At 37.8% G+C, this 24239-nt stretch overlaps 5 protein-coding genes across 9 annotated transcripts; 1 reads left to right on the top strand and 4 right to left on the bottom strand.

Annotated features, from left to right (window-relative positions):
• On the top strand, nucleotides 209-2533 carry LOC109716533 (transmembrane protein 258). Its single transcript, XM_020242041.1, has 4 exons — nucleotides 209-366; nucleotides 765-865; nucleotides 2053-2131; nucleotides 2256-2533. Exons 1-4 carry the CDS (start codon nucleotides 364-366, stop codon nucleotides 2301-2303), a joined length of 231 nt encoding a protein of 76 aa, XP_020097630.1. The 5' UTR covers nucleotides 209-363; the 3' UTR covers nucleotides 2304-2533.
• On the bottom strand, nucleotides 3011-6464 carry LOC109716532 (probable beta-1,3-galactosyltransferase 12). Its single transcript, XM_020242040.1, has 7 exons — nucleotides 5929-6464; nucleotides 5235-5387; nucleotides 5071-5153; nucleotides 4899-4998; nucleotides 4680-4793; nucleotides 4106-4248; nucleotides 3011-3385 (listed from the first exon to the last, which is right to left on the bottom strand). The coding sequence occupies exons 1-7, from the start codon at nucleotides 6330-6332 to the stop codon at nucleotides 3288-3290; spliced, it is 1095 nt and encodes a 364-aa protein (XP_020097629.1). The 5' UTR covers nucleotides 6333-6464; the 3' UTR covers nucleotides 3011-3287.
• On the bottom strand, nucleotides 6851-10780 carry LOC109716468 (eukaryotic initiation factor 4A-15-like). The gene is made up of 5 exons (XM_020241936.1): nucleotides 10587-10780; nucleotides 9526-9595; nucleotides 9326-9432; nucleotides 8782-9212; nucleotides 6851-7820 (listed from the first exon to the last, which is right to left on the bottom strand). The coding sequence occupies exons 2-5, from the start codon at nucleotides 9591-9593 to the stop codon at nucleotides 7185-7187; spliced, it is 1242 nt and encodes a 413-aa protein (XP_020097525.1). The 5' UTR covers nucleotides 9594-9595; nucleotides 10587-10780; the 3' UTR covers nucleotides 6851-7184.
• On the bottom strand, nucleotides 13024-18455 carry LOC109716323. Of its 5 annotated transcripts, none has more exons than XM_020241695.1 (8): nucleotides 17745-18455; nucleotides 17466-17664; nucleotides 16927-17071; nucleotides 16663-16719; nucleotides 16113-16316; nucleotides 15504-15827; nucleotides 13655-15151; nucleotides 13024-13357 (listed from the first exon to the last, which is right to left on the bottom strand). In XM_020241695.1, exons 1-7 carry the CDS (start codon nucleotides 17955-17957, stop codon nucleotides 14182-14184), a joined length of 2112 nt encoding a protein of 703 aa, XP_020097284.1. In that variant the 5' UTR covers nucleotides 17958-18455; the 3' UTR covers nucleotides 13024-13357; nucleotides 13655-14181. The 5 variants fall into 5 exon arrangements, with proteins under 5 accessions (XP_020097284.1, XP_020097285.1, XP_020097283.1 ...); XM_020241696.1 differs by having other exon boundaries at nucleotides 16927-16969; XM_020241694.1 differs by lacking the exon at nucleotides 16663-16719 and having other exon boundaries at nucleotides 16870-17071.
• Nucleotides 18581-23647, bottom strand: LOC109716324 (transmembrane 9 superfamily member 7-like). Its single transcript, XM_020241700.1, has 7 exons — nucleotides 23433-23647; nucleotides 21522-21686; nucleotides 21203-21312; nucleotides 20808-20901; nucleotides 20573-20685; nucleotides 20160-20307; nucleotides 18581-20074 (listed from the first exon to the last, which is right to left on the bottom strand). The coding sequence occupies exons 1-7, from the start codon at nucleotides 23538-23540 to the stop codon at nucleotides 18917-18919; spliced, it is 1896 nt and encodes a 631-aa protein (XP_020097289.1). The 5' UTR covers nucleotides 23541-23647; the 3' UTR covers nucleotides 18581-18916.

Genomic DNA, 24239 nt, shown 5'->3' with positions numbered 1-24239 from the left:
CATCAGAATTCGTGAGAGCCATCATGATAATTAATTAGGCTTGAGAAGGGCAAGCAAATTTTTTATTATTGAAGAGCCTTTCATTTTTCTTTTATTTTTCAATTTCTGTTTTTGCTCGAGCTTATCCCGGTTTAAATGGGCCTTTATCTGATCGCAAACCCAAACAGCTTCGACCCGATTTGCACTAGGCCATTGGTGGGTTCGGGTTTGCATATCAGCGGCCCGATCGAGCCCGACCCATCTATTTCTTCGTCGACCTTTTCTCGTGTAGTTTCCATTCGCAAACCCTAATCGCGGAAGCGGAGGAGAGATCGGAGGATCGAGCTCTCTCGTCGGCTTCTTCTTCTCCCTCTCCTTACTCAGATGGTAAGAGAAACGAATCCCTCTCGATCTACGTATCTGATTCGTCTCATGCGCTTAAATTAGGGATTTTGAGGCCTTGTAGAGTTGAGAAGATTTAGATCTGTAGGGTTTATGAATGGATCGCCTCTCATTTGCCTGAATTAGGGGTTTTGAGGTCTTTTAGAATTGAGGAGTGTAGATTTCAAGGGATTATGATGAGATCGCCATCCATTGTCGTATCGTTTGTATTTTTTTTGTCTTCTCGAGTTCACGACATGGAGAGAAATGGGGTTTATGATTTGATCAGCTGTTATGTGCTTAAATTAGGGTTTTGGGATCTTACAGAGTCGAGGAGATGTAGATCTTTGTAGGGTTTAATGTGATTAATTGCCCCGTTTATTACTAATCTGTGAACTTTGCAGGCGCCGAAGCCGATCACGAGCCCAGTCCCCGTCGAGTGGTATCCGTCTCTGGCCGTTGTGATGCTCTCCGTCGGTCTCATGGTCACAGCTTCCTTTTTCATGTAAGCAATTGGCTATTCTCTTCATCTTGTTCCCTCTCAATCTCTTCCTNNTTTTTTGTTGATAAATTTTTTTTTTCTGATAATTCTAGTTCCAATTCTATTAATTTGACATCAGAGTGTTCTATCTGGGGCAATGAGGGACAATTATAAGAAGATTACTTTTAACCTCATTCATCTGGTTGATTACTTTTTCTAGCTATGCTCTTCGTTTGGTACTTGTAGAATTTGCATTGTGATGCCATTACGCTGACAAATGTTACTTTATACTGTTGTTTATACTTGATTCTATCTAAATTGTAGCATTAGCAGTTTTTCACTTCAAGCTATTGTCTAGGAGCTTTTAACCTGGTAGTTTGCTTATATATCTCTCCTGATCCGGTTTTGCTGAAATACTTGCTAACCTACTACTTGTTTGCCATGTGGCTTCTTTCTCAATTTCATTTTTTTAGCTTATTAAAATGGTTTGCATTTAACTATCTTTACCCAAATTATTCTTTGCTGATAAGTTTAGAAGCAACCCTTCTCCCTGATTTTCCAATGTTTTGATTGTGCTGTTCTTGACCCTTAGAATTTCTTTCGATAGAAAAAGTTAGTCACTTATAGCAAGTGCTTTAGCATGTGAGTGCTACTCGTCACGACCACGATGCACTGAAAATGCTCTACAAGTGTTTTCTCTATTGGATCAAAACATGTTCAAGTACATTGCCTTCATACGTTAGGTCATGTTTAATTTGATCTGAACTTGAATTTTGCTCTTCAGTTAACTCATCAGCACTAATTGTGTTTTGAATGTGGATATCTGTATCCCTCATTCTTATAGAGGCTCTAACACAGTGAATTATGAACACGCTAAAAAGTATTTATGTATTATCTATTGATTGCCAGCTGATGGAAACACTATACACAATTTTGGTGAGAGTATTATCAATTTTCAAAGTTACCCAATTAACAGTTGTTGCGCCTTTTTTCCTCTCTCTTGCTGATCAACCTACTACACTTGAAGACTGTTGGTTTAGCAATGTTCTTAGCTCCTCTTTGTTAGATATCCCGACATTGCATATCTAGGAACAGTTTGCAGAGACTGCTGTCATATTACTCAGTAGTAACCTGGACGTTAAACAACCTATGCCCATTACAAGGGACTTGCAAAAACATATCTAGCTAAAAGTAAGGGGTATGTATTGCAGCTATGAAGCCACTTCATCCAGAAAAAGCCGCAGCTTACCGAGGGAGATCGCCACTGCAGCTGTGGCATCTGTTTTCCTGGTAATAAATGGCAGCTGTGTTATTTATTTCTTTGTGCTTTCTTGTTAAGGAAATAAATCTTCGGGATGTATAAGATTTTCGCTGGTGGCATAACTAACAATATGGTTTTTCTGGCTCGTCGCAGGGTTTCGGATCTCTCTTTGTGCTCCTGGCTACTGGCGTTTACGTTTGATTTTGGAGCTAAACTGGCCCTTCAATTCCCGGTGTTTCCCAATAAGATAATTTTTGCGATAATTGATTTTTTTTTTTTAATATGCCTAGTTGTTGGGATATATATAATAGCTTGCATTTGGAACCTATGTTAGAAGAGTGAGAATTGCTATCTGGTTATTAGTTTAAGCTAAAGATTTTATAATATTGATAATTTTGAATTTGTGCTCGTGTTGTTGAGCCCTTCTTTCTTGTTTTCTTGTCCCATGCATGAGTCAGCTGTAGATTATTATCATTGTTATTAGCTTTTTATAAGTAGTTGTGAGGATTGAAAGTGAGGTTCAGGTGAAGCGCGAACACCATCATTTAGGTGAGACCACAGTTTTTGTAGTCGGTTTTGATCAGTTCAATAATCTCTAGACGCAGCTGATCGATTGTTATTTTCACCGATGCTTTCTCCGATACCTCAAGCTTGATAGTAGGCGTATGAAAATTGCTTTGTTTTTGCGATAGTATAGTCATAACCGTAATAATTAGAATTATATTTAATATATTTCATGGGAAATTACTCAACTACGCAACGCTCGGTGGTTGAGGTGTTTTAAGTACCAACACGGCACCACCAAAATTTTTATTAGTACTATGGTAGGTGGCAAATAAACTTCAAAATCATATTGCAATTGAGACCACCCACCCATCTACCAATTCGCATAACTATAATCACTCCGCTAACACCAATATAGGTATAACAAAAAGTTTGGATTGTTTCGAATTACACTATGTTACATGTGTCCTCAATTTTTTGCCGAACATTGTCTCTCCATCTACAAAATGATACACAATCTTTAGATCAAAACACAACACAGTTTACAATGTTTAACAAATCACAAGAAATGGTTACATGAGTGTGAAGAGGATGCAAACCCAGATATGGCTCCCCAAAAAAGCGAGAATGCTGCATTCCACGACAAAATATACTGGCTGAATAACAAATCTGGATATAACATTACTCGTCTGCTTCTTCTTCAGGTGGTAATGTTGGACTCTTTGAGCACATGGTGTTATTGTGAAGCTCCTTCATTTTCTCGACTGGGTTGCACAAACCTGTGAAAAATTTTATCCCACTTTTGATCAGCAGAAATTACTAGCCACGGTCGTTTAGTTAGATAACCAATAGCTGATCTTTAAATATTACAGAGGGATTTACCAACTCATTCATCAGATGGGCAAATGTTACTTCCATTTTCATGATTTTGTTAATTAAAAGCTAGAAGAAAGAGTCAGACGCGACTAACACTAGCAAGGGAAAAGTACGAGTGGATGCAACAGTAAAAAGAAAATAAATAAAATAGTTATATATGCAGTATCAGTTCAAACACACGCATACAAATATATGTTTAAAAATTTCACTGGTACTCAAATTAACTATTTATAGCAATTGATGGACCTCGCTTTCTGTAAAACTGATGGTTCATGTGTAGCTGTTCCTGTGTATTCAGTTTTTTAGTAGTCTTATTTCTTAATGTGATTTTGGTGAGAAAGATCATGCAAGGCTCTCAGAAGAGGCAATTAATTTTGTTAATTTTGTCAAAGACGGGAAACTAAGATGTTTTAATGAATGGTCATGTTGTCATGGTGATCAGTAGTATTGAAATAATTATATTGTGATGTGGCACCTTCGACCAGAAAACAACACCACAGATCCATTTTTTTAGCGAGATCAATGGGTAGTGAGTTATGATGTTTAATTTGATCTTTAAAGATGTTTTCTGCAAAATTTCTTAGAGAATATATCACACAAGAAATTTTGACAATCTCTTCTACCTGAACATTTTGGAATGTCCCAAACAGCAATAGATGTTGGTGTGCATGTTGGATCACATATGGCCCGGTTATCTTCATGATAGACATTCATAGCTAGCATCCACGAGCCAATGGTAACATCCTCATTGTTAAACATTCTTAGACTGGAAATTGCACATAGGAAACATGATAAATTAGGATGAGCATGAAGAAGAGCATTGCAATAACTAATTGCATATTGACCTTCGCATTTCATAGAAAATGTTATAAGAATGAAGCACATGTAGCAATCAAACTAAAAGGGCTCTTCCAGCAAAGAAAACTGTGGGCAGTGGAGAAAGCGTCATAACTTTTGCCGTCTATAAGCACGTAGAAAAGGTAAAGATAAACATCAAGAGAAAATCTAATGATATCTTTTTGATACAAAAATTTTCTGGTGGAGTGTAATTTTGATACACATTTTCTGGTGAAGTGTATTGGAATCCTTGATGAGACAGAATAAGAAAACACATGATTACATTTGTAATTTGATACTTCTAAGCGAGTGATAAGTATATGACCAGAACAGTAATAAGCATATAAATATATGACTAACCTATCATTTCTTGCAATGGCTAGAGCAGCTACCACATCAGCAGAAAGAGCATATATTGGACCATACGCGTGTAGGAAGTATTCGTTACCGATCAACTGACCTGAACTTTCATACCTGTTATATAGATGGAGAAAAGCTTCAGAAAAGTGTTCTGTAACTTCCCTATAAAATTTGTTAAAGCAGAAAGAAAAAAAAAAACTAGCAAGGAATGACAGCAACCATTTCATCTTTGGATCAGTTATGACTGGGCCTTTCTTCATGCAACCAATGTAGGTCATACGATGGGATCGATCCTTGGCAAGAAGAGTAGCAAGTCTGTCTGTTAAAATCACTATTCTGAGTGTCACATTACAGAAGCTGTTTCAGCGATAGCTCAACCAATCAAGTTTACCTGGCCGTAGGTAAATGTCATCATCGGCTTTGACATAGTACTCTGCATCAAAAAGGTCGAAAGCTGCTTTGAAAAATGCTAACCTATACAAAAAAGAAAAGTGCACTTACTCTTTAATGTATGATAGCAGAAATAACTAGTGACCATACAAATGCACTGCTTACGTCTTTTGAGGGAGCTTTAAGTACTCTTCTTCGACATCTGTGAACATGAAATCATGGTACATATCCACTTCTTTCTGGAGTTCGGCCATTTTTTTGCGGTGCTTTGTCCGCCCAATCACAAATCTAAAGGCTAAACCAGTCGCATGTTCTAAGCTGTCAAAAGCAGCAGATAGTCACTGATGGGAAAACTAGGTCAAAAAGGTACGCAAGAGCGACATTAAGCATGATACAAATAATTCAAATACCATCCGCGACAGGTTCAAGATCCACTGCATTTTCCAGTTGCCAAAGAATTTAACATAGACCCAAGTTTACCTTTTCTATCTCCTTGAGCTGATTTTACGAATAATTTAAGAAAAAGCAGGACGCGAAGTTTATGTCATTTGAGCAAACACAACTGAATCTAATTTAAAATGCTTTACAGAGATTGAAGAACCTCCTTGTATTTTCTATGTTTGCTGCTACGCTGATTCCCTTAAAATAAAAAAAAAACAAGTCAAATTCTCATATTCGAAGATGCATTACTTGTCGGTTCCTTTTTTTTCCTTTTTCTTTTTGCTGTCCTAATATTCGTGCTTATGATCCAGCAATAAGAATCGAATTATCATCATCTTCCTCCTCAAACTCATCAAAGACACTACCCTAAGATCACAAGGATCGAGCCTTGTAGGAGAACCCGAGGAGCAGATCTTACCTAACCAATCCATCGGGATTAGGCGGGAACCACGTGCTCCGGAGAGCGTTCCGGCGATCGGCCGATCCGAACCCCGTTTGGACGCCGACGAACCCGAGCACCTTGGGCCGCGCCGCGGCGGCGTCGCCGGCCGCGGAGCGGAACGTTCGGAGCGCGTCCTCGGCGCGGCCGCAGCGGAAGACGGTGACGGTGCGCGGGGGGCGGCGGAGGGCTGCGGCGGAGAGGGCGATCGCCGCTGCGCCGACGAGGAGGCACGCGGCGGAGAGGAGGAGGAGGAGGGGGAGGGAGAGGGGGAGGCGCCGCGCCGCGAAGGAGGAGGGGTAGGGTTTGGGGCGCTTGGACTTGTCGTCTTTGGAGTAGGAGGCGGAGGAGGAGAGGGGGAGGGGGGTGGGATGCGGCGGCATTGGACGGGTTGGGAGTGTGGGGGGCGGTTGAAGAGGGGGTTATTTATAGGCGCCGGATCTCGGGAGCCATTAGAGGGGGGAGGGATATTTTCGGAGGAAATTTTGGGGAACGACTCACTTTTAGCAGAGGGGGGAAGTAAATGAGCAGCAGCGCAGGAGAGCTGGAGTAGAGTTCACGTCAAATTCCCGGGGTACAAAAAACTACATTGAAAGCGGACCCGATTCGTTTGTTTGTTTTTTTTTTTTTTTTCAAAATAATAAAATTAATTAAAGATAAAAATAATTAAAATTTTAAATTTAAAATTTTGAATATTAATTATCAAATTTTTTATCACTTACGCTAGAGAAAATTGGTGTGACCCATCTAAATTTTGCTAGAGAAAATTGGTGTGACCCATCTAAATTTTGATAGAATACCGTTTCCTGCAAGACGCAAAATGGTGCAGCGTTACAGTCATTTTAAATGCTTCATCATTGCTATCTAAGTTTTAACAATGCCACTATTTTAATCTCTGTTCTAAATAGTAAAGAACAATATCGCCCTTCCATTTATTACATCAAGAACAAAGAGCACAAAGGCCCAAAATTCAAGTACCCCTTCCCACTACAAAGAGCACGAAGACACAACTGAGAAGTCAAGCCAAGCAGTTACAGAATTTGGAAATGTAAATAAACCAATATACGTTTGAGTCACCACAATCGCGAACGAATGCAGTAAATTTCCACTCAAAAATACTATATTTCTAGTCCGCATCGCCACATACCCAGACCCAAAGTTTGACAAAATTATTAAATACCTAATACTACCATATAAAATTACAAGCCAAATGGTACTGAGACAAGAGATACCACTTAGAGGAGGTCAGCAACATTTGCGGGCAACTCCTCGACCACCACGTTGTAAAACCTCTGAATATCAAACAGCATTCTCTCATCGTCACGCGTGACAAAGTTGATCGCCACGCCCTTCCTTCCGAACCGCCCACTTCGCCCTATACGATGCAAGTAGTTCTCCGGCTGGGTCGGCAGATCATAATTTATCACGAGCGAAACCTGCTGCACATCAATGCCGCGAGCAAGAAGGTCGGTGGTGATTAGCACGCGAGAGGAACCCGACCTAAACTCCCGCATTATAATGTCTCTCGTGTTCTGGTCCATGTCGCCGTGGGTGGCCGAGACTGTGTGGTCTCTGCTCCTCATTTTGTCGGTCAACCAGTCAACCTTGCGGCGTGTGTTGACGAAGATGACGCTCTGTGTGATAGCAAGGGTTTCGTAGAGGTCACAGAGGGTTTCAAGTTTCCACTCTTCTTTCTCGACATTGACGTAGAATTGCTTTATACCTTCCAAAGTAAGCTCATCTCGCTTCACTAGAATTCTCACGGGTTTGTTCATGAACTTGCGGGTGATCTCGAGGGCCTCAGGAGGCATTGTAGCAGAGAAGACCCCGACCTGGATTTTGGGTGGAAGGAGCTGGAAGATGTCGTAGATCTGTTTAAATAAAACAAGCAGAAAAAGCAGATTAAGATTCATGATAACAAGATGCCCAATATCAAAACCCAAAAGCATTAAAGTGTATGGACCATACTTCAATTTCGTTGCCTAAACTTCTAAAATTTTGTTTTTTAAGACCTAATCTTACAGCATGTTTACCTCTCCATGATAAGCTTGCAACGTTTTTAATTTTTTTTATAAGCATTCTGTAACTGTGACAAATTAATTCTATTAATTACGGAATAATCCATAGCGTTTTTCAATGAGAACTGTCGTCAAGTCCTAACAGAAAATTTTGAAAATTTCTGAAATCAAAAGGAATGGAAGTGAGGTAATGAAGTCAAAATTTCTAGACTTCATATACCCATTTCAGAACACTATATATTTCAGGTAATGCCTGCAGATTTGTACCTACCATGAGAAGAAAAGCCGTGATAGAAAGAGGTAATCGCACATTGTCAGCTATAATCGCTATGAAATTATGCACTGGCTGAGTTTATCTATTAGCAGTGTCTAAGCCCGTAACACCAATTACAGAATACCACCTATCAAGAAGATATTCTTGATTTTGTTACAAACCGTTATCCGACGTAACTCATTCTCAAGCATGTCATAATAAGCTCAGTACATTCAAACAAGATCAGGAACAAATTCAATAAGCACACAGCAGCAACCGTTACTCTTTTGCAGCAACGTGTTTCAACCAAAGAAGTTTAGGAGTATCAAAATTTGACAGCATCAGAAAACACATATAATGTATCTAGGACCACAAATCTTATGTTAACAAGTATAAAATTGAATTTTGTAATGGAAAAGTTAAATATTCTATGTAAACTAGCAATTGCAATATATCATAGTATTGATAAAACACAAATTTTAAAATGATTGGTCAAACTGCAGCATAAAAATGAAAATTAAATGATTGTGTGAAACATAACGGATGGGAAAAATACCAAACCTGATCCTTGAAGCCACGCGAAAGCATTTCATCTGCTTCATCCAACACAAACATCTTAATGTAGTCAGGGCGGAGGGATTGCCTTCGTAGCATGTCAAACACACGACCAGGTGTGCCCACAACAACGTGAACCCCACTCGAAAGAATACGTTGATCCTCCCGTACAATAGTTCCTCCCACACAAGCATGAACTTTCACACCAAGATAGTCACCAAGTGCTCGCATAACCTTCTCTATTTGCTGTGCTAATTCTCTTGTTGGAGCAAGCACCAGAGCTTGGCACTGCACCAACCCGTAGTCGAGTTGCTGCAGAATTCCAGAACAGAATGTTGCGGTCTTTCCCGTCCCAGATTGCGCTTGCTGGATAACATCGAGTCCTTTGCAGAAAGGGACAATTCCTCTTTGCTGGATTGCCGAAGGCTTTTCAAAACCTGAAAAAGAAAATAAAAAACATTTTATATACAGATATAAATTCTAAGAACTGCTTAAACAAATTCCATTATCTGCATCAGAGCGATAACAAAAAGAAAGATGGATCATATACCATATGCATATATGCCCCTCAAGAGGTTCTCTTGGAGGCCCATAACATCAAAAGTTTCATGGACTTCGTCGTATGATGTAAAGAAATCTTGCCCATCTTGTGTAAGCCTACCATCGGAGAAACAAGGAACATGGAAGGTTAAAAAAATTGCCGTGAGAAAAAGGATAAAGACAAAGTAAAGGGAAACGGTTGATATATACAGCTCATTCATTCTGGTGTCATATTGCCGTGCATCAAATTGAGATCCTTCTGGTGCCATTCCTGCCATGTCTGCAAACAAAAGATAAAAAATTGTTAGCCTAACAAATCAGATACGAATTGTATATCTACACAAATCAAAAAAAGCAAGTTGGGATTTTGAATCTACCGCTTTTTGGAAGATTGCCTCTTTTATTCTGACTCTCTTTTCATGTCCTTAACTGACAAAAACCTACTTATAGCTATTAAAAACTAAACCTCGCGCTCACGTCTCTCTTCTATTTAAGTTCATAATACCTCCCATGCACGTTCTTTTATTCCACAGGCCACAAAAATTCCCATTGTTTTAATATCTTTTTTTTGAGAAAACCCGTTATTTTAATATCTTAAAATACACCAAATGTGAATCAAGCACACCTTGGCCACTAGAAACAAATAACACATTACAAAATATGAAAGCCATATACTCACAGTTTAACAAGTAGTTTAGTATTTTAGTTAAGTCATTAGCACCTTTGCTAAGGAGAAAAAGAGTATCTATGATTTTTTTTGACCTTTGTATTTATCTTGCAATATAAATACACAGTATAGATGGAGATGGATCAATTCAACTTAAAGTAATAGAGTTATAATTATGCGATGGTCCGTAGCTGTACATATAAAATTCTCATAATTCAAACACAAAAAGGGGAGAGAGAGAGAGAGAGAGAGAGAGAGAAAGAGAGATCCAGGATCCTACAATAAAACCTACCAACTTATATATTTTAACAAATAAGCTCTTTAAATAAACTTCTCTAGTCATTTACATATAAATCTACTACAAATTTACAATCCTGAATTAGTGGATGAGATAGTAGATGCGAAATAAATTGATTTAGTTCACCTAAAAGATCAGATCGAAATTGGACCATAAAACCATCAAAATCAAAATTCCCAAATTAACAGTAAGATCCCGAGCTAGACCAACAAAGGGACACTTCCGATTGGCTCGAAAACCCTAATTTCCTCAAATCGCCATTAGAGATGAATCAATCAAAAAGACGAGAAGAGATCGGATGATTACCTCGACTTCTTCAAAGAGCGATCGATCGATGCGAATTCGAAAACCGTGGTAGTCGCAGAGAGATCGAGGGAGAGAGAGAGATTGAGAGATCGAGAGAGAGGAATAAAGATGATGGTGGAGAGAGGAGAGGTCATTATATATGGAGGGGAAAGGAAAAGGCGAGTAATAGTTGGACTCGGATTTGTTTCGCGAGAGGAGAGAGAAAAAAAACATTAATTAATAACAAATAAAAAAGGAACATTCGGAATATCTAATAAACGGATATAATCAATTATATTTATTAATGTAATTAAATAAGATTAGATAAAAGCTAAGAGCCTACGTAGGATTTCACGGAGCGTTACGCTCCCACTACCAATCGGAATATGAGGATTTTGCTTCTTCTTTTTTTTTTTAATTCCCTTATCTTTTTTACTTTTTATTGCACGAAATTGAAGCAGCAGTAGATTTACCATGTCATCGTTGGACCTCTAATTATTTAAATAAAATAATAAATTGAAATTTCTAAAAGAGACTGCAACAAGTGAACGAACGGTGGTGATTAAAGGAAGCGATTAGGTGAAAAATAATGCTTGTGCGGTCCATGGATGATTGGGTGGACTTCTTTTTTTTACAAAGGATGTGACCCGTCGAACATCCTGATCATAGTTAGTTAATTCGAATTCGACAAAAATTCGGTACGAATATAATTTTTATAAAATTCATTTTTTAATTTTTAAATTTGTTAAAAAATATGACTAAAAAGCGAATTCGGTAATTATTTGGATACGTGATTTATACGAATATTATACGTTTATCAAATAAAAATTCGAGATCAAAAATTCAGCTATATAATAAATACATAATTAATTAATATACTATATATATTATTATTATTATAATTTTTATTTATAAATTAAATATATTTAAAATTATAATAAATATATATTAATAATATTATTTAAAAATATTAATAAATAAAATTATATATATATATATATATATATATATAATGAGATATATATATATATATATATAATGAGATCCGGTCCACAAGGCTGACTTGCCTCGTGGACCGCGCATCTTTTTGCTTGCGGAGCACGTATAATGAGATCCGGTCCACAAGGCTGACTTGCCTCGTGGACCGCGCATCTCTTTGCTTGTGGAGCACGCAACAACTTTCTCACTTTCTCACACTTTCTCTACACTGCTCCCTCTCCTCTCGACGACCCAGACCACTAGCGGCGGCCCTCTTACTCCAGGCGCCGGCCAGGGCGGCGGCGGAGGAGGACGACGAGCGTCGCCGACTCGCGGGCCCTTTTTTTGGGCGAAAACAGACGGCGTCGGGCGAGGCGGGAACCGTAGCCGCGGCCCTCTTGCTCCCGGCGCCGGCCAGGGCGGCGGCGGAGAAGGACGAGAACGCTCGTCGTCGCCGACTCGCGGGCCATTTTTTCGGCGAATTATTCGCGAATAATTCGCGGATAATTACTTTTAGAGAAAAAAACGTATTTTTTATCGCACTTTTGGAAAGAATACGTTTCGTGCCGTTTAATTCGGCTAATAAAAAATTTACGAATAATTCGCGTATTATACGCGAATTTACTAACTATGATCCTGATTCGATTTTTGGATTAAAAAAATACTTTGTGCGCCCTATAACAGACTAACAGATTATATATTTTACGCCGGCAAAATTTAAGAATTTATGGAGTTTTTTTTTTTTTTTTTTTTTTTTTTTTTTTTTTTTTTTCTGATGACGAGAAATCGTATTAGACTGAATCACGTTTGAAATGGTAAAAGTCAGATTGAATCGAATCATATTTAAAATGGCAGAAGATCGGTTAGACTAATCAAAATAGCATTATATATGTATATTTTAAATGAATTAGTTATATCTTCCAAATATCTCGATCTTTTGAAACAAACTAATAATTAGAGCCATCGATCCAACAAATCCAAGCCACTGAATAGTTAGTATGTATATCTCATAGTATATGTAGGCACCTAAAAAATAAAATTATCTGGAAAATTTTATACTGTGTGGCTAGCATTCTCCTTTTTGGACACGTTAGTGTACTTTCGATTATTCAGTTTAAATATTATTTAAAAAAAATATTGTAAAAAATATAAATATAATAAATTTTATCTGAAACTTTTTAATTTAACGATAAACGTAATCAAACACTCTAATTATTTCTTTATAATTTAAGTTTGTTATTATATTAAATTATTAGAACTTGACTAAATCAGTTAATTCAGTTTTTCAATTTTTCTATACCGAACAGAACCAGATTATATACAAAATCCAAACCCGAACAAATAGATGGACCCGTCAAATTTTCGAATCCTACTTTTATTGGACAAAGGGTTCAAATATTCTTATGCGATAGAGAGATCCAATATCAAATTTGGATTCAGATTTTTCGTCTACATCTTAAAATTAGTATCAATGTACTGCTAAACACGATATAATCGTTTGCTAATCTCTTATTGATGCTCTAAAAAGTCTATAATTCATTTGTCCTATATTTGTTTCCATTATATGATGTACATACAATCGCTAACTATATGTGTGCTAAAAACAAATAATAGTACTAAGCATGTCTTATAATTTTCAATATGAGCATCACTTATAAGGGGCATGGCCGAAAAAAAAGAGAGAAAAAAATAATACATGTCACTATACTTGAAGTTATGATTTTGGATCTTCTCCGATGCAAAAGAGTGTAGCTAACTTTGTGATCCCCACGTAGTTGAAATGGTTGGTCCAGCATTGTTACCACGTCAAACAACTGCATATACCAGTACGACAAAATTATATAAAATAAAACTACAAAATAGTATAGTATATATATATATTGTTAAAAGATCAGGGGCTTGCTGAAATTTGCTGAAAAATGTACCATAATTTAAAAGGAATCAAGTGTAAAAATCCATGTGCATAGCAGGTGCAAAAGTTGGGAGTTACACATGTATCGAAAGAAATTATAGATGATTTAGTTCATGTGATTGCTTTCGAACTCAAAAAAGAAGGGGCTCACTAGCAAGTAAATGCAAATCATCTTTTCAAATGTACACAGTGCACTTACCAGAAATCAGTTCTTGACCTGATTGACGGGTCTCATCGATCCCGCAGAAGCTGTTGCAGAAGTGATGTTCTGGTATTACCATTCAACATAGTAGCATAGTTTTCACGTTGAATACCTCTCAATAGCTCTCCTTCTTTTGCAGAAGCCTCGAATCAATTCTTCTACTTTGAGGGTCCACGATCATTTTTAGCTATCTACTATAGTAAGGAAAGATTAGATTTCTTTTTGTTTGGCAAACGTATAGCACCAGTTTGCAGTCATTTGTTGTAACAGGTGAGTTCCACCAGAAGCCAGGGCAAATAGGCACTAAGCTGATTCATCAAGAAGCTGCAATTTGTCTACTTCAGCTGAATTGAAAAATAGAACTCAACGAATATGATCTTTGAGTTGCTTCCAGCTTGTCCAAACACTTGATGTCCATGGGTTATATCTCAAGGAGTCAAATATATGAACCCTCATATAGAGGCATTTGCCATTATGTCAAATTCTATCAGCAGACAATAGAGAGTTGCTTCTTCATCTTGACATCAAGAAAGGGAAAGGTACCCGTTGAGCTCCTTGATAACATCTTCAAGTGCCTCGCAGCCATCAAAATCATCCCCTCCTTGTTGCTTCCATTTCACCAATCTCATGTGAAGATCAACCATCACATCTCTTACTTTCACTCCAAAAGCATAATTGAAATCCTCCCCTTTAGGCAACATATGCACACATCTAAGCAAGTATCGACAGGTATTGCCTTTAAACTGGCTAATAAAAGTAAGACGAGAGTCCTCGCAATCAAAGAACATCCTAGACAGATCCTCAATATCATCGAGTAAGTTAAGCACGAGATGGGCTCCCTCCATAGCACATTTCTCTACTTTATTTGGCAGCTCTTTCAACAGTACAGCTTCACCAGTGGCTGCATAATGAAGCAAAACCTCACAACCATTCTCATTCAGAAAGTTAGGGCACATAATCAGTATTCCAAGTGGAATCTTTGAAAATACTAAATTCCATTGCAAATTGGCAGTGTGTTCTGATTCTCCTTCACCCAGTGTTCTAATCCTACTGCAAAACTTAATACGATGGCTATTGAATTCCCGTAGCCAGGGAATGACGTTTGAGCCACTGTCAAATTCTGTAGAAATATGAAGTTTCCCATTGTCATCATTCTTGGGGATTTGGAGTCTTTTACTGTGGCTAATTGTATTCTTGTAATTGATCTTCGAGAATGACCTGCCTTCAAAGCTTGAGTGTGCCATACTTTTCCTAACCCAAGATCTTGATGATTGAAATATATGGTCAGCTAGCATATTTTGCTGGGCCTCATTTATTGGGCTCAAAATCCATGATATGTAAAAAGCAGCATCCAGGGCTAGCTTATCACTCTTTGTTTCCTCGGTTGTTACTTCATTATGTACTAGTTTGGATAGATAATCATGTGAATGTTCTCCATGAAACAGTAAAGAGATTGCAAAGTAGAACCAAACAGGGAAATTCATCGCCAATGACCTGCAGCACCACCATTATGGATGATGTATTTAGTTTTCTTAGAAAGCTAATAGAGAAAATATCAGGGCAATTTAAAAACCACTCTGATTGTTTTTGCATCTTCAGTCCCATTTTCACAATTTCTGGCCAAAGTATTCATCCATATACCAAAATGCCCCTGATGTTAAATCTCTAGCACACATTCACTGCAAGTGGGCCAGGTCCATTTCGTTTGATAAAAAGATAGTTTGGCCCGACAGACATTGCAAACGAAAAAAATGCAGATAGAAACCGCAAAATCATAAGAACAAACAGATTACTCTTGCAAAAACCGCAACAATCGGATTTTAATATGAATGTCAACTATACTTACCAGAAAGAATCAAAATCTACCACATCCATTGAAGCTTCAAGTTCACAGACCCCAAGTGATAGATGAGAAGTACTGTTCTGAGAAAGTTTTGCGCATGAAGGAATTGAATCTTTTATATAACAAACTAGTCCCATAAATGCTTTGCATGATATGCTTGCATTTAATATAGCGAGAAGCTCGCGATGTTTGTTGGGGAAGTAAGCATATGAAAATGGAATTTGCAATCCCAGCTCCATTGATATGCCCCACCGCATTGGCCTGGAAAGAATATCTAACACTGACGACACTATTCCAACTTGAAGATCCAATACAGAAGCCAGACCCCTGTTCAACACGATCACGATCAAGATACAAAAAGAGATGATGCAGAAACCTACATGCTAATATGATAGGAGAATTCTTTTCTCAGACAAACAAAAACATTCAACAATAAAAATGTATTCTGGAGGAAATTCCATATTTAATTTGCTTTGAAAATATGTGAGCAGAAAAGATGTGAAATGATGCTGCTACTAAAGAGACTTCTACCTTCCTCTTATCACGCAAGAAGTGTAATAGGTTATGTATGAAAAGTAGAACTCATGCCACAAGAAATCATATACAACTTACGTCATAAGAAACCATCTGTGCAACAGTGCTCTTGTCTCCATAAAGATGGTTGGAGAAGTTACCAAGCATATGATTATAGAACGCCAAGCCATTTGATCATACAATTCCTTCTTCAAGCAAAGGAAGGGTCTTTGAATAGCTTCCCGCAGTATTTCTGAAATGTCATGCTTTAGAGTTGATGGATCAAGATACCAAAAAAGCATCCTATTAGAAAATCGAAACAGAAACATAGATCAGTGCTAAAGTAACCGGAAGAAAGTAAAAGGCCCAAAGAACCTTTAAATGGGTGAAAAGAAACAAAAAAGAGGCAAATAGAAAAGAAAAGGATGAATCTACTATCTTACATAAAACTAGCCTAATGCTCAAAATATCGGAAAGTTAAATCTTTAAATCTCTAGCCTTCTAGATATTCTACTATCCCAGAGAATCTAGAGTTCAAGAAGAAACTAACAACTATACTAAGGGAAAAAAAAAAAAGTATGTATAGATAGAGAAAAACTAACAGAAGACTCTTTTTTGTTTCTTTAGCCTTATATAAAGCCAAGAATACCTGAATGGAATTTCATTGTCGTTAAAAGGCATTTCTTCAGGTAAAAAACATTTTAACCTTAGTATAGTTGTNTATCCCAGAGAATCTAGAGTTCAAGAAGAAACTAACAACTATACTAAGGGAAAAAAAAAAAAGTATGTATAGATAGAGAAAAACTAACAGAAGACTCTGAAGAAATTAAAAAGCCTTATATAAAGCCAAGAATACCTGAATGGAATTTCATTGTCGTTAAAAGGCATTTCTTCAGGTAAAAAACATTTTAACCTTGAAATCATTATCCTCTTTTCACGGCTGTTTCCTTCGTCGTCTTCATAGTGCATCAGTGGCAAAGGGAAAAAGCTTTGATAAGGAGATGATGATATTGCGGCTTTTAGAAGAGCATATAATAGAGAATTTGAAAGCTCTGCAACTGTAGGAGGAGCATATAAGATGTAGAGAGGCAACATAAGTAAAGAAAAGAAGCATCATAACATAAGAGGAAAACTACTTGATCATAGATGCATATCCACAAATCAAAGTGGCACTTTGGAAATGGATGCTAACTATAATTTGCAAAGCAGAGAGATCCTCTTCTTCTTCTTCTTCTTCTTCTTCTTCCTTTTTTTCCTCCCTTTTTTTTGCATGAAAGCAGAATGATGACAATATCATGAGAATGATTGAGTCATTGATTCAAAGAGAACAGCTATAGTGTTGGTTCATCAAAATAGCAAAAACGAATCCATTAAACAAAAAAGAAAGTGACAAGCTCTAATTTTTTAGTACTAGGAAAACAAAACGGAAAGATAAAAAAAGAAAAGTCTCACCATCATGACCCTTCAATCTCTCGAGAACATCCGCGCACACTGGAATGAGCTCATCGCAATCCCTCGACGAGATCGAGCTCCCAACGCTCAGGAGCTCGCCACCGTCTCCGCCCTCAGATCGCACGACGCGGCACGAGATCGAGGAGGAGAGCACCGAGGTGATGGTGCGAACCAAACACTCGATCCGAGCTCTGCGTACCTGAAATGCGGAGCGATCAGAGAGAGGTATAGATCGATAAAGATAGGAAGGGGAAGAGGGAAAAGGAGGAGGAGCGGAACCTCGGGGGTTTTGAAGCACATAAGGGAGAGCGCGGCGTCCAAAACCCTAACCCTACGATTGAGCTTCTCCTCCTCCTCGTCGTCGCCGTCGTCGTTGAGGGAGGCGGCGACGGAGTGGATGGCCCTCGCGACGGAGGCGGGGGCGGAGTTTGGTGGCCGGAGGTCGGAGGCTAGTTTGGTAAATAAGTGGGTGATTTCGGGCAAACTGTTCATCGCGGGAGAGGAAGGGCGGGAGCGCGCCACAGATCCCGAAGAATGCCGCCACTATCGCGTACAAATCCGAAACTAACAGACCCTACTTTATAGTTGGCTCTTATTAATGGGCCGTGGGCGCTATGCCCATTGTTGAACTGGGCCTTGGGCCTTGGTCTTTGGGCCTTGTGTCTTGTGCCCGTTATCCCATAGGCTTGGCCCACTTGATGGGTGTTTGTACTAATCTCTTCAATGCAATTTGTCTACGAAACTTTCCTTCACCAGATGCTGTAAACTAGTGCCATTTTGGTCATCGAGCGATAGCGTGCTTTAATTAGGACACTGAAGTGAGTTTTTTTTTCTTTTAATATTGTTTGTAGACCTCTCGAACCCCATATAATCCTACTAAGCCCATAATATTTTCATATGCCCCGGAAATGAAACCACTAGATTAGGCATTGAATAATAATATTATTTATTTATTTCAACAGGATTATTTGTTAGATATTTTGCTCGTAAATGGAAGTTGCTCCAAAAATCAGCGGTGTGTATACAGTGAAACCCACTCTACGTAGTTGCCCCATCAAAATGCTCCCTAAATTTTATTCTAAAAAAGACTTAAAAGTAGAATAATTATGCAGCTATGAAACAAGATGCCTACGATTCATGCGGCTCCACAGCAAAGATTTTCCTATTTAACCTTTGCTAGCCACTGATAAAACTTAGGAACAATGAAAATTTGGAGACGTTACAACACAGAAAAGAGAAACAAGAGAAAACATGTTTTAGTTATAATAACTACCAGAAATTACCACATTATCTTGCCTCCAACCAAAATTACTAATCTCTAAGTACTCAAATTTTGCGAACCTTCCTATGAAACTTCTCTCCCAATCCTCCCATCTCTGTAGAAAACCCTCAACTATGTCCAGATGCTTTTAGAACCATCCAAAAGCACACCTCTGCCCCCATCATCCTCATCAATCGATCTTCACAGAGGAATAGATTTTCCGCACAAACCAGAAGCACGAGTAGAAGCCAATAGTCCCTGTGAGAACGAAGAAAGCATAGGACCCGATCAACATGTACCCAAAGTAGAGAATGCCCGAAACGACCTTTGTGATCTCCAGCTTCGTGAAGAAATAGAAGATTGAGTAGGCAAAGAGGTAAATTGCGGAGGAACCTGCAGTCAAATACGCCCTCCACCACCAGTGGTAGTCCTCGCTGCACAGTTGGAAGTAGCAAAGAACGATCGTGATCTCCGCACACGTCACAAGAAGAATAAGGAATACTATAAAGAGGAACCCGAAGATGTAGTAGAATTGGTTCAGCCAGATGGATGTGAGGATAAAGAAGAGCTCGATGAAAACAGCGCCGAAGGGGAGAATACCGCCAACCAGGATGGAGAACAATGGCTGCATGTACCATGCCTGCTCAGGGATTTGCCTAGGGATTTTGTTGGTTTTCACAGGATCCTCAATTGCCGGTTTCTTGTATCCGAGGAAGCTTCCAGCAAAGACTAATGGCACAGAAATACCAAACCATAGTAGAACTAGGGCAAACATGGTCCCAAAAGGAACTGCACCCGATGACTTCTCCCCCCAGATTAAAGCATTTAAAAAGAAGAATATGGTGAAGATGATGCCGGGGAACATGAACGCAGTTTTAAGTGTTATTTTCTTCCAGTCAGTGCCTTTGAACATTTTATAGAGACGGGCTGACGCATATCCAGCAAACAGGCCCATAAAGACCCAGAGAAGAACCATGGCAGTCATTAGGCCCCCGCGGTTGGAGGGAGAGAGGAAACCTAGTAGGGCAAATATCATAGTGACTAGTGTCATCCCGAAAAACTGAACGCCCGACCCAACATATACACAGAGAAGGCCGGAGTGGACAGGCGGCCTGAATACGTCACCATGAAGTAGTTTCCACCCAGTCTCCTCCTGGGCTTCATCTTGACTATCGAGCTGATTGTAGTTTGCAATATCTTTATAAAGAGTTCTTAACATGATCATGGCAACCATGCCGGAGAGGAATAGGACGATCATTAATGAGTTGATGATCGAGAACCAGTGAATCTGATCATCGTTCATGAGGAGGTACGTGTCCCAACGAGACGCCCATTTGATTTCGCTGGGCTGTAAATAGGTGAAGTGGGATGTGAGAGATGAAATTAAGAATAAGTTTTAGCTTAAGAATAAAAAAAAAAAAAGAAAACCATACCTGAAAGGTGACATCGTACGAGAATACGATGTGCGTGTCAGCAGCTACTTCCTGCAGGTTATTGCTGCCAGGAGTTATCTTCGTGTTGGGGTTGCACGTTACCAATCTAGGATTCTTATCGTCCCAGTCGTTGTATTCATGCTTTACACTGTACATGAACAGAAAATGGTAAATAAAGTAATGAATGGTTAAGGCAATTAAAAAATTCCCTTATGATTGCCTGGTGCGATAGTTAGAACTTAAGCATGCAAGGAATTAACTCCTAGCAACTAGCTTGTTTTGCTACTACTTACAAACTGTAGTATGAAAACATAACTAATCTGAAAATGGAAAAGCAAATTTGAACACGAAACATACCTATGACAAAAAAAAAAAAAAACCAAGAAGTTCATAGATCTAGAACAAAGTCAGACCTGATTGGAATCACCTCAAAACCAACAATACGAGCATCCTCAGATTCTTGGTCCTTATGGTACCTGACCTTGAAACTCAGGTGGTTATTTATGTAATACTTGCCATCCTTACTCTGGTTTAAAAATAAAAAAATAAAAAATAAAAAAATAAAAAAAAATAATTAGAGTCGGAAAAAGTACTTAGCTGTAGATAAGAAGCATTAATTGTTGGTACATAAAACAGCAGCTAGCTTGCCTTAAGACCAACTCTAAAACCATGTTCATAGCTTGTTGCTTGGCTTGCATCTGTCCTTTGTCGAGGAACTGCAACAGGAAGGTTATCCAAGATCCTACAAAGAGAAAATAATAAAAAATCCCATTAGTACACCCTTGAAAGCTAACTAACTAAATAAGCAAAATATAGATCAATTTAAAAAAGCAAAATCTCCAAGCAGCAGCAATGGTAATGTAAAAAGGGTGATTGCATAACACAATTATAACTATATCATATACCAAAAGAAGGGAGGGAAGTTACGGTGCTTTTTCCCCTTTTTTCTCTTTCAGAGGATCATAAGCCAGAGATGGTGTTAGAATCTACATTTAATACTGTAAATGATTAAAGGCCAGCATAGTCATGCACTAATTACTTACATGTTCACACGATATTCATCATCAATCTTTTCTTTGAAATTCTTTGCAGCTTCTTGATTGAGCTTCACCCGACAAGCTACTTTGCAGTTCTCATCCCTTCCCATTTTGAACTATACCGTTTGAATCATACATTCAAGAGAGAAAAAACATGGTTAATAAAGCCATGAATACTAAATACTAGCATTCTTTCTTCTTTACTTAGCCCTAGAAAATACTCAAAAGTCTAATTGGTGTATGTTTTATGATTTTCCAGCCACTAAAAATTTGTTTAGAACAGTAAAATATATTCAATCATTATGTGCAAAGCTGGTGTACTTACTGCATATACAGAATTCTCAATCCGGTCACCACGAAGGACCTCTCCCAAATTCTCAGCACTGTTCACTATCTTTAGAGGCTTACAATACTCCAAGAAATAGTAATCATATGGAAGTTGTGTCTTTGTTGATGAAAGTTTATTCACTTTAACCTGCAGTTCATCATCCTGAACAGAAAAGGAAGAGAATCATTGAGCCAGAAAAATGATCCAAATGAAAGAGCAATTTGTCTACCAAAATAAATTCTATTATACAGCAAAAGTAGCCAGCATAGCAGAAAAGAAAGTTTCAGCACAACAAAATAATTCATTATATGTTAAGCTTGAGAAACTAACTATTGCTCCACAGTCTAATTTATACAAAAATTAACAAATACAAATATAATTGTGTCATATATTTTCGAAGCAATCCTGCTTCAAATCATTTCATAGCACTAGCACTTAACTGCTTGAGATTAATTGAACAGATGGAACATTAAACTACAGTTATCAAAGAAGTGAAACAATATACATTCCCTACCAAAAGAAAACTAAGAATGAAGAAAACATCCAATGATATTTCCAATCGTATCAGCGTAAGATTATGCCATGTGCTTTTCAATTTTATTCTGCCCTGGCTTTTGGACTCCCAGCTTCAACAATCTAGACACTAAATGGTCCACAAATTTCGGTTTTGGATTGTGATATCAATAGCAGAACTCCAAAAATATATATGAAACATGAAAAGTAGGAAAATTTACTAACTAAGAGAGAAGATCTCCATCTAATATTTCTTTGGATTAATTTCATACAGGTCCCTACAAACATGGTAAACGGCAAATATATCCCTACAAAGTTCAACTTTCATATGTTATCCCTACAAAAGTCCTAATGTTTTCAAATATGTCCCTCTGATTTGTTACCGTTAAAGAACTGTTAGACATCTGTTAATATTTTCAATTTTGCCATCGCAAATATATCTCTCCAAAAGCCATAACAGTATAATATAAGAGGGGCAAAAATAACAAAAACTAATCAGAGTTATGTATTTAACCTATAGTTAACTAAATTTTTCTAATGGATTCTAACGGCAGGAATATATTTGAAAACATAAAGATTTTTACAGGGACAACATATGAAAGTTGAACTTTGTAGGGATATATTTGCCATTCACTATGTTTGTAGAGGTCTGTATGAAATTAACCCTATTTCTAAATATCTCGATCCAAGGCAAGGAAATTGAAATTTTTTTCCCTAACAAATATGAAACATATTTGGTCCTACAACTTAAAGCAAGATCCTAAACCACCCCATTTTTTAGATTACAAAAGGAAATTACCATACTCCAAGGTGGAAGATCTAAGTCGTTCTCCGAATCCCACATAGAAATGCACAGCCTATTAGGTTAGCAAGAAACTAAATTTCCAGTTAAATATACTTCAATCACGGAAATAGAAGCTTTAGGTAGAATTAAGCACCAAAAACTACAAGGGATCGTGCAAAATTAGGGTTTTCAGGAACATTTGTACCGACATAAACAGTAGCAGATGGAGCAAACCAAATAGAATATCCTAATAGAAAACTAACAGCAACAACTTCGATTCTGCCTTCAACCACCTTCACCAAACTCTTTTATAAGTAAAACCAGAACTAAACCCTATCCTTTCAACTAAAGGAGATTTCCTACTCACAGGTTCCAGATCCATTAGTGACACGAAAAAATAAGGAACAAATGATCCAAAAATCGGCAACTGATGAAACACTAGATTATGGAAAAAGATAAGAATTACGAATCAACGTAATCCGAGCACAGATCCAACGAATTTACGGCGAAAACAGAACAAATTGAATCCCGATCTCAAAATAAGCACAAATTGAGCTGAAACCCTAGCTTAGATCCACAAAAACTTCGATCGAACCGCCAAAAACTATTACCAGCTGGAAATCGCGAGGAGCGACTCCGGGGAGATAGAAGGCGCGCGTCGGAGCAACCGCGACGAGGAGGACGATGAGGAGCCCCGCGATCTCACGAGCGTTCCCCATGGCGAACGCCCTAAGAGAGAGAGAGAGAGAGAGAGAGAGAGAGAGAGAGAGAGAGGGGTATTTTACAGCGAAGTGAGAGAGGAAGGAGAAAGAGTGCGAAGAACGGAACGAGTGCGAAGAACGGAACGAGCTATTATTACCTTTGTTTTTTTGTATTTCTTTTAAGGGTTAAATGCATACATATCCCCACAAACATAAAAAAATTATAAATATATTTACATAAAATTTAATTTTTATATATTTTTTTTAATAAAAATTTTAATATTTTTAAATATATTTGTCTAATTTATTATTATTATAAAATTATTTATTTTTAATGAAATGTCTATTTTGTCATCACAAATTTATCCCTTTAAAAATGACAATAGTATAATATAAGAGGAATAAAAATATCAAATTATATTATAAACTAATTAATGTTAAGTATTTAAACTATAGTTACTTAAAATTTTCTAACGGATTCTAACAGAAATGGTATATGTGAAAATATTAGAATTTTTGTTTGAACAATATATAAAAGTTAAACTTTGTGTAGATTATTTGCAATTCACTATATTTGTAAAAATCTGTACGAAATTAATCTTTTTTTTAAATACTACATTTCATTTAGTGTAATTATCCACGTATGAAGGGCTCCGAACCGTGGAATCGCCTATGAATTTGCCGCGAACGGACAGGATCGTTGTGGTGCACGGTACA

This window comes from Ananas comosus, linkage group 10 (genome assembly GCF_001540865.1).
Source record: "Ananas comosus cultivar F153 linkage group 10, ASM154086v1, whole genome shotgun sequence".
Classification (NCBI taxonomy): Eukaryota; Viridiplantae; Streptophyta; class Magnoliopsida; order Poales; family Bromeliaceae; genus Ananas; species Ananas comosus.
Note: the sequence above shows the minus strand (reverse complement) of the source record. Positions and strands in the feature narration are given on the sequence as shown.